Genomic DNA, 17,381 nt, shown 5'->3' on the forward strand with positions numbered 1-17,381 from the left:
CCTGCTGCTGCTGCTTCTCGTGCATTGCGGGAGCGGCAGGCAGCCTTGCCACACGCGCACGTGTCAGTGTGTGTCAGTGTGTCTGTGTGTGTGGCCGCGCTAGTTGGGGTGGGTGGTGTGTGGAAGCCGAGTTGCTGGGTGACTCTTAAAGGGATGTTTCTCTCCTGAAACGCATTCTTATTTTCTGTCTTGCTCTCTCCATCTTCTAAACCACAAAGTCCACGAGCAAGCAACAGGATTACGGCATGGTGGCCCTCTCGCCTCTCTGCATCGCTTTCGCGTTAGCGGCGGCGGCGGCGGTGTGCGGAGGAGAAGGAGGGACACGTGGAGGTGACGAGCAGCTGTTGTCCGACATCAAGGTGTGCGGGGATGAAGACTGCAGCAGTAAGTTGCAAAGGTGTCGCTTTGTGTCCGGGACGAACAGGCAGAGATCTCTGTTCGCGCTCGTCGATAGCACCGAAGCTGCCGTGACCACACGCGGTTAGCAATCCGTGGAGACTCAAGAGTGATGATGTACGTCGCAAGAGAGAGAGAGAGACAACACAGGGAGAACTCACAAACGTAGACCCACAAATACACGTGGAGACCCACAGAGGTTACGAGATTGTGGCCACACAACCACGCTTCGTCAAAGTTAAAAGCCCTCACTGCGGTCAGCGTTCATGATTGGCATCAAACCCCCCTTGAAAGTGTTTTGCCGTCACTCCGAATAGAAGTCCTAGACGATGTATACATTCGGTACACACACACACAGACACACGCTGCTACTTTCACTTGGCAGTGGCTTTCACACGATAGCTCTCGATCCATACCACACACACCACCCCCCCGCATTGGATAACAATTCACACGTGTGATGATACAAATTAGTTTATATTACAGGAGGCTTTGATCGTAGGAGCAGTGATAATGAGAATCCTGTTACAGGTGTTTGTTTAATGCTGGAGGGAATACACAAACCTGTCAACCCCTTATCAGTGCCTAACTTATTACAGATCAATTCAGACCTGATTTGTCAGCCCGTGTCATTATAAATATCAACGTTCATCCCACAAAGACCCATCACAAAGCAGAAACACAAACAATCAGATAAAACAAATGCTGTGTCCGTGTTGAAACGACTGTAAGTCGTGTTGAACCTGAAAATTTAATTTCCCTGTACAATAATACGAGGTGAGCCGTATGGGTTTACAGGTATGATAGTGTAGTGTATACTAGTGTATAGTAGTGTATACTAGTGTATAATAGTGTATAGTAGTTGAGTATATAGTGTATAGTAGTGTAGTGTATAGTAGTGTATAATGTGTATAGTAGTGTAGTATATGGTGTATAATCGTGTATAGTAGGGTATAGTGTAGTGGATGGGGTATAGTAGTGTATACAGTAATAGTTTCTAGTAGTGTATAGAAGGGTTTAGTAGTGTATAGTCTAGTGTATAGTCTAGTGTATATTAGTGTAGTATATAGTGTATAGTAGGTATAGTAGGGTATTATATAGTGTATTGTATACTAGTGTATAATAGTGTCTAGTGTATAGTAGTGTAGTATATGGTGTATACTCTTGTATAGTAGTGTAAGGTATAGTAGTGTATAGTAGGGTATAGTAGGGTATAGTAGGGTATAGTGTGGTGTATAGTAGTGTATAGTGTAGTGTATAGTATAGTGCAGAGGTGTGGACTCGAGTCATGTGACTTGGACTCGAGTCAGACTCGAGTCATGAATTTGATGACTTGCGACTCGACTTGGACTTGCATAACAATGACTTTGTCCCACCTCTGGTATAGTGTATAGTAGGGTATCGTAGTATATAGTAGTATATAGTGTAGTGTATAGTAGGGTATAGTCGTGTATATTTAATCGCCAGTTTCGCCTTAATGAGTGGTGTGTTGAATGAGTGCCACCGACTTTCGTTATCACGGTGGCTTTATGGTTGTGTATCGTCTTGTTTATCTCACTCCGTAGCTTCTTTAACATGTGTGAGGCCAAGGCCAATTAAGGCCCTTTTAATAAAGAAACAACCCAATGGGTTTGTGTGCTCAAGTTTTGATGTGGATGTGCCTGTAGACAGCTGAAAGTGTTAAAAGTCTTACACGTCAACGTAGCTACAGATCTTGCCACGACACCACTTTCACATTTACAAATGCGACGTGTTTCATACGATTTCATGTCAACGTTGACATGTAGTAGCCAAGGGCTGCGTGGCATTGTTGTGGTGTTGTAGTTGTTTTCATCTTTTCCCTATCGCCACGTGTTTATTCCTTGTGCAAGAGAAGCTGTTTGCAAGCCGTCACCTGAATACGATATAGACGACGTCCTTGGAATATGTAAGCAATCGTAGCACTAATTGCAGCACTTTTAAAGTTTATTAAAAAAAGTTTTGTTAGAATGTACACGCCGTGTACTGTACACAAAACGCACTGTATACACATTGTACTGTATGTACAGTGAATACAGTGCACTGTACGTACAGTACTGTACACGTTCGTGTGGAGTTTTGTAATGGGGGCTCATGGTCCTCCTCTGTGTTCAGTCGTTGTGTCAAAGCATTGGGGGGGGGGGGTGTTTGACCATACTTCACCACGCCTGTCAGTGTTTGTTGGTGAAAGGGCTGGAGGTGGTGGTGGGGGGGAGGTTACGACAGGACCCTGTTGAGTTATCACTCGACGCTGATGTTCGCCGTGGCAGTGAATCGAACTCAGGTGCGAAGGATTCGTAGCGCGGGTGTGCGCTAACGCGTGCGCCACCGCTCCCCCATACGAGTTACACGTCGGCGATGCAACGTGGTCATCACACGCGCGCCCTCTTCCTGGCAAAGACAAAGGTCCCCCGTGTAGCCTGCAACAGAGTGTTGGGGCAAGTGCTGTTAGCGAGTAGAACCTTTTGAAGGCCGGCACGGAAACACATGGGGTGGCCAGAACCACGCCCGGCCACCTTTGTCTCCCCATTGGCGATGTTTACACACAGCACCAGGCACTCATTTGAGGCTGAGTCGTCCTAGGGGAGGCCAAAGGACCGGTTCAGATAATCGTCGCCAGTGTTGGCCGTGAGTGGGAACTGGGTCAGTGCGCTGACCAATAGACTACCGCTCCCCACACACGCACACGATTGCTGCCCTGCAGCCCTGGGATGCCCAGGCTTAACTTATAGAACACACGACTTGACAACAATTCACGCTCACTGCAAGGTATCAAGTCTGCATTCACCACACGCGCATTGTCCTTGAATCTGATTGACGGTACACGAGAGACGGCCGTCTCTGTGGCCTCGTCTCAACAGTGTTGGACCAGAGAACGCCAAAAGGCGAACTCTACAAAGGTAATTCAAATATCAATACATTACTACTGGCTCGGGTTGAGCAGCTGTAGATATAGACTCCCATGGTGAACTGAACTCCCATGGTGAACTGGACACCAATAGTGAACTTGACTAACGTGGTGAACTGTACTCCCATGGTGAACTGGACTCCCAATGGTGAACTGAACTCCCATGGTGAACTGGACTCCCATGGTGAACTGGACACCAATAGTGAACTGGACTAACGTGGTGAACTGGACTCCCGTGGTGAACTGTACTCCCATGGTGAACTGGACTCCCATGGTGAACTGTACTCTCATGGTGAACTGTACTCCCATGGTGAACTGTACTCCCATGGTGAACTGGACTTCCATGGTGAACTGTACTCTCATGGTGAACTGTACTCTCATGGTGAACTGTACTCCCATGGTGAACTGTACTCCCATGGTGAACTGGACTCTCATGGTGAAATGGACTCCCGTGGTGAACTGGACTCCCATGGTGAACTTGACCCCTGTGGTGAACTGAACTCCCAATGGTCAGGAGTCGGCAAACAAAATAATTCGGTAAAAAAATTCAAGAGCCGCAATTCAGTGTGTGGTGAATCCGAGACGGTGTGGTCCTTAATAAATAACACCACGAAGCAGCAGTCCTTAAAGAGCCACCGCACGAGAGTCGGAGGCACAAGGTGCCGACCCCTTGGCCCTATACAGATTGTTGATTAGATGTAACAACTGATTTGGGTTTCGAACTGGGAACCTTCCGATTGTCAATCATAAAGCATCGTCAAAATGTCATATTTATAACCCTTTGTCGTGCAACTGCCAGGTGAATGGTTTCCCCACGCCATGTCAGCCGTGAGGGTTATTTGGTCATACTTCCCCATTCTGGTGAGTGTGCGGGTTTGGTGAAGGGGCGCCACCCAAGGCGGAGACACACATCGCTTTCCACGAATGTTGGCCATGGTCGGGAATCGAACTTGGGTAGATAGATTTAGAGTGCCACTGTGCCACCACTCGCATATACACTGCTAAATTCTACAATATATAATTTAATGTAAAAGTCACATTGTCATCTGCTTAGATGTGATTTCGAATATACCAAAACCGTGGCAATGGTGGTTTAATATTATATGTTAATCTGGTTTACTTTTAATCCTCTTAAGTACTGGACGAGCAATAATCCCACCGACAGTTGTATATTGCGTCGCGTCATCTAACAGGTTGTGCATGCACATTAGAGGGTGGAAGGAATGGGCACAGTGATTCCGTGAAACACCATTGAATGTACAAAATTACGCTTCCAAATGTGTCCAAGGAGGACAATTACTTGGCATATTTATTGTTTTCAGGTAATCGAAGGTCAATCTGTGACTAACCATTCTTAAGTAACCACCACAGCCACCAAACATTACCAATGAACGAATGCATTAAGGTCCTCTTCATGCTGACACCACCAAGATATATCCTTGTTTATCTTCTTAACAAGTCGTGAATGTAATACCGGTACTTTGAGTTACGTCTGTTTCTTCATGCTTAACAATCTCTTCAAACATTGCAACCAAGTTGGACGACTTATAATGACTGTGGCAGTGGTGACCGGGTGACCCAGCGGGTCCGAGCACTGAGCTGCCATCCCGGAGAGCCTGGATTTTAATCCGCGCGGTCACACGTGATTCAACCGCGTTCTTAAGCCTCCGGAGTTAATGGTCTCCACCCAGTCGACATGATGCATTACATTTGGGTGTTTTAATACAGCGATATTTCAGCCCGGAGTATGAGAAGTATCAACTATGCCATTCTCACGACGTTTCGATTGCAACAAGCAATCATCATCAGGTGTGAAAACCACAGCAAGAAAATTTGGAAAAAAATATTATTGATGTAGTTTTCACACCTGATGATGATTGCTTGTGTTGCAATCAGAACGTCGTGAGAATTGTATACTTTAATTTTTATTATTGATTATTTCCCTTCTATGTGACTTTACCGAAAGAACCAATAATATGAATCTCTGCATTAGGTCGTCTGGAAAAGTACAGGTTCCCTTAGTGCAGGTAATTAGCTCACGTTTGAAGGTAGTTCTGTGATCACTCCTTCCATGGGCTGTTCTGTAACACAGAGTTAATGTGCTGCTTGGCCAGAGTTCTATTGCTCTTTCACATGATGACAACACAATTGTAAAAAACACATTGGAATAAAATATTAGGTAGAAAAATGGATGCATGTTGACCCGCAAAGCTGTCACTCACCACATGTACTTGCAGCTAGAATATGCCAGGGAATATCCATTGGTAGGCACATAGCTGCCAGGTAGAGTCCTATTTGCGAACACAAAGCAATACACTGCTCTGTTAGAGTCCATCAATATTGATGCCTTTATCTCATTGCATGCTGCTGATAACACGATGTTAATCCAATCGTGGATAAAACTGTTTTTTTGTTATCGTTACCATAACGCTTTAATGCCTCATCCTGTGATGCCCCAGGCAATAAACACGAAAACAATACACAAATAGAAAACAAACTATTGTAGAGCTCTTGCTGTACTGCCTTGTTACCTTTCAGACAATGGATCCAGCCATGTACTCCATGAATTATCCACCAACTCTGCTGCCAAGTCACTGGATTGCAGGCTTGTGCCACTTGCAGTTGGCAGATTGAAGATTAATAATGCAAAAGCAAGCCGTGGTTAGGGATAGACGAGGTGTTGTGAGCTGTCTCTACACTTAATTTGCTATAATTCAAGGAGACAGTGGAAGTACACGTTGGGCCCTTGGCCGTGTAGCTCAGAGGAGCTTTGCCTCTAGACATTTTGAAATCCTTTCATCGCATTCTGAATGTATTTGTCGTCTAATTATACGAGCATCCCAAGATGCTGTCAAGCTAAGGCAGGGCGAATTTCAAAGTAGGCTTTGTTTTTAACTGTCACCTATAAAACAGTGAGCATGCATTTTAATCAAGGTGGCGATGCAATTCGCGTGACTCGAAACCATCTCTGAATGTTCCAGCAGCAACTTCAGTCGCAATGCACGCGCACACACACACCTTGACTGCCCTGTTTCCTCACTCATTATTAAAACCCTAGGAATACTGAACATTTCCACTGAATATTGTCAATGCAAAATTAGATTTAGCTCATCTTGGGTTGCCCATGGTGAGGTTTTAAAAGCACTCGTGAAAGTGATTTTTTAAAAATGTTTTTCAATCATTCTGCATCTTATGCTTATGTTTTAGTGTGTACAGTGTAAGCTTACAGCACTTGCCCCAACAGTCTGTCAACGGCTATACGGGGGATCTTTTTCTTTGACAGTGTAAGCTGTGTACGTCGACTAGTAAATAATAGGATCATGTGTTCCTAATCACCAGGTTGTTTCTTCCTTTCAGTAAAACATTTTGTATAGACCCATTTAAGTAGATATAAAAACAAATCTTTTACAATTTGGGCCTGGTGAAGTGGTTTTCTGTGCGGCACAGGTAGACATTAGTTTGCTGTTTGGTGTCATGTTTACAGTGGGAGCGGGACTGGTAGTAATTGACTGTATCAGGATACAGACAGTGTGTACAAAAGTCAATTCAAAGAAGTGTCCCTTCTCAAACAAGCGCTGTCTGATGCTCGTCTCCCTTGGTGGGCCACCGCTTGTGATGGAAATTCCATATTTCTATGGTAGGGGCCAGTATAGCAATAGCTGTAGATTTCCCACTAAATTGTTTTCTCTACCCCATGATGATGATGATGGGCTGAGTAGGTTCTATCCTGGGCTACTAACCCATCTCGATGTATCTCCTATCACTTGGCAAAATCATCCCCCGCTTCAAGATTGACGGTAACTTCTGTGCTGATGACACCCAGATCTTAAGCCCCATCGACGCCACAATCCAAACTTCACTGTCCGGTCTGAGATCCCACATTGATGTGGTCTCATTTTGCATTATTGTTCGTAACTTTTGGCTAAATGATGACAATACTTAAGACCTCCTCATCGATAGATATATAGTAGACTCCCATTTGAGCGTGCTCCCCCTAAACTCTGTTGACGTTACACTTGCAAAGAGTGCGTGAAACATTGGGAGTCCATTGATCCTGAGCTTTCATTCTCTATCCACATACGGCAACTCGACATGACCTAATATCTCCGGCTACGCAACATCTCCCGCGTCCACTGCTTCCTCTCCCCAGCTCCAACCAAGACTCTCGCCCAACCCTTCCTTATCACATCTCAGATGGCGACTGTAAAACTGTCCTTGATCGCCTCCCCAAATCCGCCACTCCAAAACTGCAGATGATAAAAAAAAGCGGCTGTAACACTCCCCAACCGTGCCTGTAAATGTGACCATATCACCACAATACTGCAATCCCTCCACTGGCTCCCAATACAATCTCAAAACAATTTCAATATCTCACTATTCATAAGATCCTCCAAGGACTCACCCCTGCCTGCCTCTACCCTCTCATCTAACCCTACTCCCCTGCAAAGACAAAGATCTCCCGTGTAGCGAAGTGCTGTTAGCGAGCACCTATGAAGGCCGGCACGCTACACGAGGGGGTGGGTGGCCAACACCATGCCCGACCGCCTTTGTCTCCCCAGTGGTGGTGTTTTTACACACCGCACCAGGTACTCATTTGAGGCTGAGTCGATCTAGGAGAGGCCCAGGACGGGTTCAGATAATTAATCGTCACCGGTGTTGGCCGTGAGCGGGAATCGAACCTGGCACACACTCCATCCAGCAACCAAGGGTTTGTCGGCGCCAGCGTCAATTTTCGCTCAGCAGCAGGTCGCTCCTTCTCTTCTTGCTGCTTCCAAGGTCTGGCATTTCCTTTCCTCAGCCTCCCGTGCTGTTTACACCATGCCCCGGTTGAATTACCTACTTTTTTCTATTTAAAATAATATTATTTCCTTTTTCGCCTGTGATGCGTGTCAAACTCTTTTTATGCGGTTGCATTTGGATGCGATGTAAAATCCAAACAGTAATGTACAGTCAACCTCTTGCTGGAATTTGAGCTCGCAACCTTCTGATTTTGAGTTAAACGCTCTGCCACAGTGCACACCCAAGCCCAAACTATACACCAGAATGCCTGCATGTATGTGTTTAATGCAGTACATTATGCGATGCACACGTTTGATGATGCCACATTGGTAGTAGGCTTACTGGGCAAATCACTCGGAATGCACCATCCATATCCCGTCGTATCGGAAGATAAGCATGCCTCAGCCTGGTTTGTGCTTGGATGCGTTACCAGCAGGGATGGCCAGGTGTTATAGGCTCCTGTGGGGCTATCTTGTCACTCGCGGACAGTGCCACAAAATCCATTATTGTATTGCACTATTCTACCACTGCTGTGCTCTCTGCCTTAATCAACCTGTACTGACCGGTGTGATGAAGTGCGGTCACATATCATTTCCTCGACCTGCACACGGCGTAGCGAGGCCCTCATCCAGCAGTGGATTCGCCATGAGGGCTGTGCATGTGCAGCGCGTGTGCGTTAGTAGTACGCTACCGTGCAGTGACCTTTTTTGTGGGGAATGCTCGAGTGGACGATTATTTTTTTTTAATGACCGCATCGGTAAATTTTTCAAGCATCACCGTCGTAGGTGTGGTTCCACCAGGCGTGTGACATCACCTGCAGCGTGGCGGTGGGACTGACACGTTGGCACCTGGGAGAACAGCGCATTCCTCTGTGCTGCGTGGCGTTTGAGTGACGGCTGGGTGCACAGGGTGGAGTGGGTGATGTGGAAGTGGTTGACAAATCTTGACATTGCAGCGAAATCTACCAGTGTGCCTGCCTCGTTACGGCAACGGTACTTCCTTGTTTAAGAAAGCAATTATTCGTTCTAGGAATGGAATAAGAATGACTTACACTGGTCTCATGTGGGTGATCGAGCGAACAGAAACCCAAAAAGTTTCTGTATCGAAAACCTAGTTTAGATATTTTTAACAAGGCTGGTGGCAAGTGCTGTTCAAAATAGTCCTGGGGTGTCACCTTCACCAACCTGCACCGACCAGCGTGGTGAAGTATGGTTAAGCAACCCCATATGACTGACTCTGTATGGGGAGACCTTAATGCAGAAGTGGATTGACAAAGGGCTGTAATTAAATCATTATGGTTTTCACGTGAATAATTAAAGTGAGAATGAATTTGGCATATCAGCCTGTGTGTTTAAGTTGCGCGTTTGCTCAGTCACATAAAGTTTCCAACTTGAGAGATTATCAACGTACTTTGAGTGCTACTTTGTAGAACGATGACTGTGGTTGTCCATTTGGGAGGACTTGACCTTGCCACAGAAACGTTGAATTTTTACCACTTCCACTTTAGACGATGAGCAATGCCCTGCACTCATTTAAGTCCCGTCGATACCTCGATCGAGGGCGTTGTTCTGTCGTGAGTCTGAAAGTTTAACGTCTTGTCAATTGTACAAAAAGTCTGAGTCGGCATACGCCTGTGTTAGGCGGTACAATTTACTTGTAGTATTTCCATGGAGGCTGCATGTCACCTTCAATTAAATGAACTGAATAAAAACTCACAACCTTTAGCATGCGCCTCCAGTGCTATTTTTTTCGTACCTGTACACTGCGTTTTTTGTTCTTTGATCCACAGTTAATTAACTTGTTTGTTTATGCCTGAGGGAGTGTGGGAATAAGATTACTTAATACTGAATTTCAAATAAAACTATAAAATGGGACCTTTTTGCAGTATCAAAGTATGAAAAAATAAGAATAGGTTTTACCATAGGTATATAAATGCCCTGTTATTACATTGTCTTTGTCCTGTTCATCTTTTGGCGTTCTCTGATCTGACACTGGTGAGACTAGGCCATAAAGAAGGCTGTCTGTGGTGTCGGACAATCAGTTTCAAAGACAATGCATCTATTATCAGAGCATGTTTTTTGTTTGCATGTTCACCACAAGTACGTGTGGTTAATGCAGACGTGATTCCTTGAAAAAAAAATTCGATTTGGTGTTTTAACATCTTAACACCTGTTTTATTGCCAGAAAGGGCAAAACCTATTCTTGTTTTTTCAAAACTATAAGAGCTAAAACTATTTTTATTTTAGCAGGTAAATAGCTCTTTGTCAGAAACGGCCTGGCGACAAATAATAGTCTTTGCTTCTTTCGTTAAAGTTACGTAGATGAAAAATAAAAATAAATTTAAAAAAATAAAAATTATTTTCACTTTTTTATTTTCACCTACATGACTACCGAAAGAATCAAAGCGTACGGATCCTTGCTGTCACGAAAACTTCAAATCCAGGACAAATAATAGCTCAACGAAGTGGCTAAATAGTCTAAACGCGTGATGTTGATTCTAAATGTGAAGGGAAAAACCGGAGGACCCGGAGAAAAATCTCCACAACCACGGGGAGAGCATTCCAAATATACAGGTGTCAAGGTCAGGATTGAACCCACGACCACCTGCATACCAGGCAAGGGAGTTAACATCTTGCCACTGTGGCGAGATGTTAACTATTGACAATTCCAATCACCGATTCTCTCATGTTTATTTAGTAGACATTCTATGGAACATACGAGAGTGCAGTATTTGCCTCTGTATTATTGCGATATCAATACCTGTCTAATTATACACAAGACAGGCACAAAGATCCCCCGAATAGCCTTGACAGACTGTAGGGGCAAGTGCTGTTAGCGAGCACCTATGAAGGCCGGCAGGGCACACACGAGGGGGTGGGTGGCCTGAACATGCGTGTCTTCAGTTAATTCCCAACCAATGTGTACAAGATTGATTTCCACACGCAATACATCACATATATATACTCTTAATACGGTGGTGCAGGGGTTGGCGCAGTGCACTATGAACCTAACAACCAGGTGTTGATTCCCGGCCACGGCTATAACACCTGTGGCATGAGATATCTCAACCTGTCCTGGCACGCTGCCACCCCTTCTCCTACCTGCCCTGACCAGAGAGGTGATGTATGGCCGAACAAACTTTCATGGCCAGAATGTACGGAAATGCCCTCATCCAGCAGTGAAATGATAAAAGGCTCTTTAAGTTTTCCTCGAATACGGCGCTACTGAACAAGTAGCGCTGTCGATGTGAGCGTGTTGGCAGCAATGGCTATAGCTCTTTCACTTGACTACTGGCTAGAAATGAAAGTGCCTTTTACCACCTCTTTGAATGGAGTAGCTCTCAAACTGTACTTCCATCTCGGCAGCGAGCGTTCCGACCAACGCTCGATCGCCCGTTTTTAGTTTCCGCAGATATCACTTTTCCTGCATGCCCACTCGGGGTGGGGGTCGGTGGGGGTGGGAGGCCTCTTATCGGTTCCTTCTCAGCGATGAAATATAAAGGACGAACGGCAGCAGCTGGCGCGGCCGTGTCGAGCACACCGCGACGAGATGCCGGAGGCCCGCAACTGGGAGCCCTCTGCTCCTGCGCAGCTCGTTACGAGTGGCTTTTTAAAATTATTACTTTCCATTATTCCGCTGTTTAACCCCCGGGCAAGCCTCACCCGGGAGCGTAGTCGTGCCATCTCGCCATACGTGTGGCGATGACCCTCATTCACCGTGTAACGGTGCATCCACGTAGATTGCCGCTGGGCAGTGGTGCCGTGAGAACAATCCGGCGACCTTTGGATTGTGTGCAAGCCATTCCACCGCGGCAGCGAAAATTAAAGCAGACGGAAATTGGACGAGTGGTTTGTTTTATTTTTTGGTCTGCCGCAATTTCTCCTGTATCGCACAAACTGGTGCTGTTTTTATCGTGCTCTTGATGTGCAGTCTTGTTGCCAACATCAATAACGGCCGCTTTCACACATCCAGTGTGTGCTTTTCCAAAGTGCAGCTGCTGATTGTATTTATTGACGCACTTTATACTGTACAAATATTGCCTTATCTCACTCAAGCGGATATGCCAATGGTTGGATAGATAGGAAGGTTGAAGCGGTACACTTGAAGTACACACACATTCCTTCGTTTGTGTGCACAGCTGGCAGAGACTGATTTTTTTTCTCTTCTTCTTTTGTACACTATTAGGCATTATTAAACTAACGCTATGGCCACATCACACATAATGCACCCGATCTCATCCATCTGAAGCTGGTTAGTGATTGGGTGAGCGACCGTCATGCATTCATCATCATTACGATCCATGGGCAGGTAACCCGTAGTTGGTGTTCCACTGCACGTTTTTTTTATTTGTTTCCACGATCCTTGTGCCAATACGCTGTCACCAATCTCTTGCGATGTAGTCGTCAAGAAGCCACTCTCAGTTCGGGCTTCCTCTCTTTCCGGTCCATTTTCCGAACAGCAACGCTTGAAAAAAATGTCCTCTTGTTGTCCATCCCACATACGTGTCCGTATAGTGCCAGTTTCCTTCTCATCACTGTCTGCATCGTCAGGTTGTCTTCCTGTGTGTGCAACCTTTTTCTAGCCCCAAAGAGTGACGTTGATGCACCGTCATGCATTACAGGTTTGTTATAGGCTGTGCGGTTATGAGGTGGGCAGCAGAGGACCGTGCGGTTTGGCGAAAAAGCACCACGGGAATCGATTTAGCCCCCATGAGAAACGCTTTGCAACTTGCAGCTGCCCTCGAAATTATTTTATTAGCGCCCAAATAGCATTACGCTTCGAGCCACACGAGATGGCGCGATGCATCGTGATGTCACTGTCGACTAGCACGAGGACAAATGCTCTTGGTGAAGTCGTGGAGTGTCGGTGTGGCTCAGCGGGGTTGAGCGAGGTCACAAGTTAAAATCCTGATTGGGGGGATTGGCTCAACCCATCATCTCTCTGGGACCGATAACATAGTTACCTTTTTTAGATATCATAGATTTGCCCCCGCCAATAGGAACAGGGAATTTCCACTGCTGGCTCAGGCTTGGTCAACAAGAGATCAGCACTTCCTGAATGCCCATTTCAGCAGGAAATCGCTGTTATTTTTAATTTTGTATGGGTATAGCTAGCACTGGGCTGCTCCAGTTGCTCGGTCTGTCTTGGAGTGTGCCCACGTCCCGTGCCCCAAGCCCATGCCCTGTGCCCCATGCCCGTGCCCCATGCCCGTGCCCCATGCCCGTGCCCCATGCCCATGCCCCATGCCCGTGCCCCATGCTCATACCCTCCCCGTGGCCTCCCCGTGGCTGCAGTGTGGCTCTACAAGGTGGAGGCAGTGCGCGACTACGACGCACCCGACTGCCACTTTGTGAGCTTCCGTACGGGGGACGTGCTCTACGTCTACCACATGCTGGCCGGCCGGAGGGACGACCTGTGGGCCGGATCGGTATGCCAACACGTGCATGCACACACACGGCAACGCGCGCGCACACACACACGCTCCAACACGTACGCAATTTAACACTTGCTAACAGACACGCCAACACGTATATCGCGCAACACGCGCTGACTCATAGATGAACCAACATGCACGCGCACACCAGCACACACACACACCAATACACACACCAATATATACACAAGCCAACAAATGCTAACACAGACACGCCAACACATGCACACACACCTGCCAACACACACAAGCCAAGAAAGACGAGCCGACACGCACAAACCAATACGTGTTTACACGCAGACTTGCAAACACCCCCCCCAGATGTACATAAGCCAACACGTGCGAGCACTCAAACAAGCTAACACGCGGACAAGCGAACACCCCAACAGGCTTATAGAGGGTAAGACACAAACGTGGCCAACATGCACGCCATGTGCAAGCAGGCACTTCCTGCACATCTGGTGATGATTAGTAGAAATGCATCTATGTATATAAATGAAGACCTTAATCTGTATGTCCCAAAAGCCTATCGGGTACTTCCCGACAAGGTAGAATGCTAAAGTTTGGTACTTGGGTAGCTTTTAGGATACAAACAACAGGGCAAATTAGAAAATCTGAGAATTTTTTATTTTGAAGCCCCCAAATTTCGATTTTAAGTGCCCCATAAAAATGTTGTGCGAGTCATTCAGAAACCGTTCAAAATATAATATTGCGGGTTTTCTTTTGATAAAGCGTTAATCAGCAAATAAAATGAAATCGAGAATATTTTTTGTAATTTATTGCTTTTTTTGAAATTTATGGTTCAAGCAGGTTTGAACGAAAAAACATACACATTTTATTGTGTTCAAATCTGAATATTTCAAAAACGGTAAAAGATAGGAAAGCTTTCCCTCATAGAGTATTAAGTTAATAAATGTTTGTTCTTTCTAGTGAAAAAATTATGGAGTCTTTAAATTGAGCGTTTTCTGACGGATACGTCTTTAAAATCGAATTGAAACGTCAACAATTTTAGTTTTTTCACGGAAATGTTTTATTTTGGAGTAGTTGTTAGTGGTCTGATCGTAGATAAAAATTGTCAAAAATCATATCAGGTTAATTATTATATTTATTGAAAACTTTTGCCTGGCGAAGACAGGCGTTATGAACTAGTTAAAATATTTGCATACCCTGGATACTTGTGAACGAGATGTTCCACCCTAAGATGCTTTATTTATTTGTTTTAGGCTCGATAGTTTTATGACAAAATTCGTGTAATTTTCCCTCCACCACCCGACACAGATGGTCACGTTTATAAACATCTGTACATGCTAACGCGTTGGTCAAATTCTGACCCAAAAAAGTGTCCTCGTTGGTGGCTTGACACTATTCACGACTGAATTCAGCATCGTCATTTGACGACGTTTCGCTCAAAATACAAATATATGAAATATTAAAAAATAATCTGGACTGTGTGGGGGATTGCCTTGCACTGGAGTTTAGAAAGCCGCGGTACCGGCGATCCAATCCGTCTTGCTCGGGCACTCGTGATGGCATCCATTGTACCTTTAGGGGTTTGCCCAGCGATACGCTTTTTTGTGTTTTCCAGGCCGGGTTGCAGTTTGGATATTTTCCTAAAGATGCCGTGAAGGTCATTTTTAAAGAGCCATCGGCCAAAGAAATTAAGAAACCCACCAAGGTAAAAAACATTTATTTACTTGAAACGGTTATAATGGTGTGAGTGTGTATGTACGTGTTCCTTACCCACCTGTGGAAACTACCAAATACCTTCTGTTAAAAGACTTCGGAACATCCTGTTGTGAATTTTGTATAATTCTCCAACATGAAGTACCATTGCATACGGTAAAAAACGTGGATACTTACTCATGTGTGTGGATAATGCTTAAACTTTGACACAAATATTCCACGAAGAAACCTTATTTGCTGTACTGCTACCTCCTAATGTGACGCTAAAAGGTGCAGTCATCATGACCATTGTCTCTATCCGTTGATCATGTACCTCTGTGTAACAAGTAATTGATTAAGAAATTCAAATACATCCTTACACTTTGATTGTCTGTTATTAAATGGTCAGTAGCTTGCAAACTAGATGTGTAATTAGTTGGTACCATCTGCAGTGGTAAAACAAGTTTTTTTTTGATGTATAAAACCATGGGATGGACGATTGGAGTTGTAGGCAAATGCTGGTGCAGTGGTTAGAACATTGCGCTATGAACCCGATGAGTTAGATTAACAGCCATGAGTAACTTCAGTGGTGAGTAATATCAGAATCCATCCTTGGTACCTTCCCCTCATCAGTCCTTCCTAACGAGCTTGGTGAGGTATGGTCCTTACTGACCAGGTGGTGAAGTATGGTCAAACAACACTCAGGACCGACATAATGTCGGGAGGGGGAGACTTTTAGCAATGGTTTAACAAAGGGATTACGTTATTAATTAATTATTAACAATTATTAATGTATTGGTACTATAAAGACATTACTAATACCTACGTTTTGCAATGATTCATGGACTAATGCCGACTATTTGGAAATCTTTTAAAAGTGATTTGTAGTACATTAATTAAAGTTATCCGTTGCAGTTTACAGATTTCATGTGCCTACCATCCAGTCATCAGAACGCAAAAACATCTGATGATGAAAGTCATGGAACTGATGATCTCCACATGGGAGATGTGGAGCCCACTTTACCTCAAGTTAAAGCTAGCGGTTCAGAAAACCAAATTCCTACAGCACCAAATGAAGAAGAAAATATTTCAAAAGAACACCAGGTGAGCGGAGATACAAGGACTGAAAAAGATAGCAACATGAAGTCCCCTGAAGGAGATGGAAGAGTGGTAACACCACAGGGACAGCCATCTAACGTTGACGGTGATGGGAAGCCCTTACCAGTGTTAGCCTCTCATCCCAAAGCCAGTGAAGATAGCGATGCTGAAGTTGACGCAGCTTCGTTTACAGCAGAACATTCTGAAATCGGACAAGGAACCTTGAATGTGGAATCCCCAAGGGAAGCCACTTCTGTATCAAACTCGTATGCAATTCAAAAGGATGTAGATGCACTTGCATTGAAAGAAAATAACTTGTTTAGCCTCGAGAGTTACAAAGATGAAATTACTCCTGAAGACGATGCCTCAAGCGACCTGCCAGAGCTGCAGATTCTATTAACGGAACAAGTTTCGGCGGTCAGTTTCATTGAACAGCTCCCGACCGAGTTGGTGAAACATGACGAACATGTGACAAATGAGCGAGAAGTGACAGAGCAGGTCACACACGCATTGAATGAAGGGGAAGAATATAAAGACTTAGCCACATCGGATGGACATGTATTGACTGGGGAGGTGAAACGGAGCAGAGCAAAATTAAAAGATTCACCAGCAGTGTCTGACTCGACAATGACACACGGCCGTGATACATTTTCTCAAGAAGACATATTTCTTGCTAAATTCAACATTGCGAATGCCGAGGAACAAACTTTAAAAACGGATCCTGTTTCGGAAGAAATTAAAGAGGTGAAAGATAAAAATGTTGATTCCCCCAACATAATTGTTGGAACGGCAGTCACAGAAGGGCAGGATTCTGGTGGCAATGACAGAGACCAAGTCTCAACAGAAGCATCATCAGATGCTGGGGACATCGAAGGTGGTAATGACCTCAGGAGGCCTAAACCTGCTCGTAATGATGAGGCTGCAGAAATGTTCACTAAAAATCAGGGTGACGGAATTGCCAGGGAAGATAATGAAAGACCTCTCCAAAATGAAATCCCACTTCCCTTGACTTCAACGGACATTGGAAAAGACACATTGGAATCCGAAGAAGATGATTTGATTCACATGGAGACTCATGAGGATGAG

General features: G+C 45.0%; 2 protein-coding genes across 2 annotated transcripts in view; one reads left to right on the plus strand and one right to left on the minus strand.

The window, feature by feature from the left end:
• The window catches only part of LOC144943931 (fibulin-5-like), a 610,861-nt gene that overhangs the window by 317,707 nt on the left and 275,773 nt on the right, over positions 1-17,381 (minus strand). The window lies entirely within an intron of this gene.
• LOC144944095 (uncharacterized) lies at positions 229-17,304 on the plus strand. Its single transcript, XM_078872167.1, has 5 exons — positions 229-384; positions 13,396-13,529; positions 15,121-15,210; positions 16,113-16,712; positions 17,089-17,304. The coding sequence occupies exons 1-5, from the start codon at positions 246-248 to the stop codon at positions 17,302-17,304; spliced, it is 1,179 nt and encodes a 392-aa protein (XP_078728293.1). The 5' UTR covers positions 229-245.

Source organism: Lampetra fluviatilis, chromosome 33, assembly GCF_964198595.1.
Source record: "Lampetra fluviatilis chromosome 33, kcLamFluv1.1, whole genome shotgun sequence".
NCBI lineage: Eukaryota > Metazoa > Chordata > Hyperoartia > Petromyzontiformes > Petromyzontidae > Lampetra > Lampetra fluviatilis.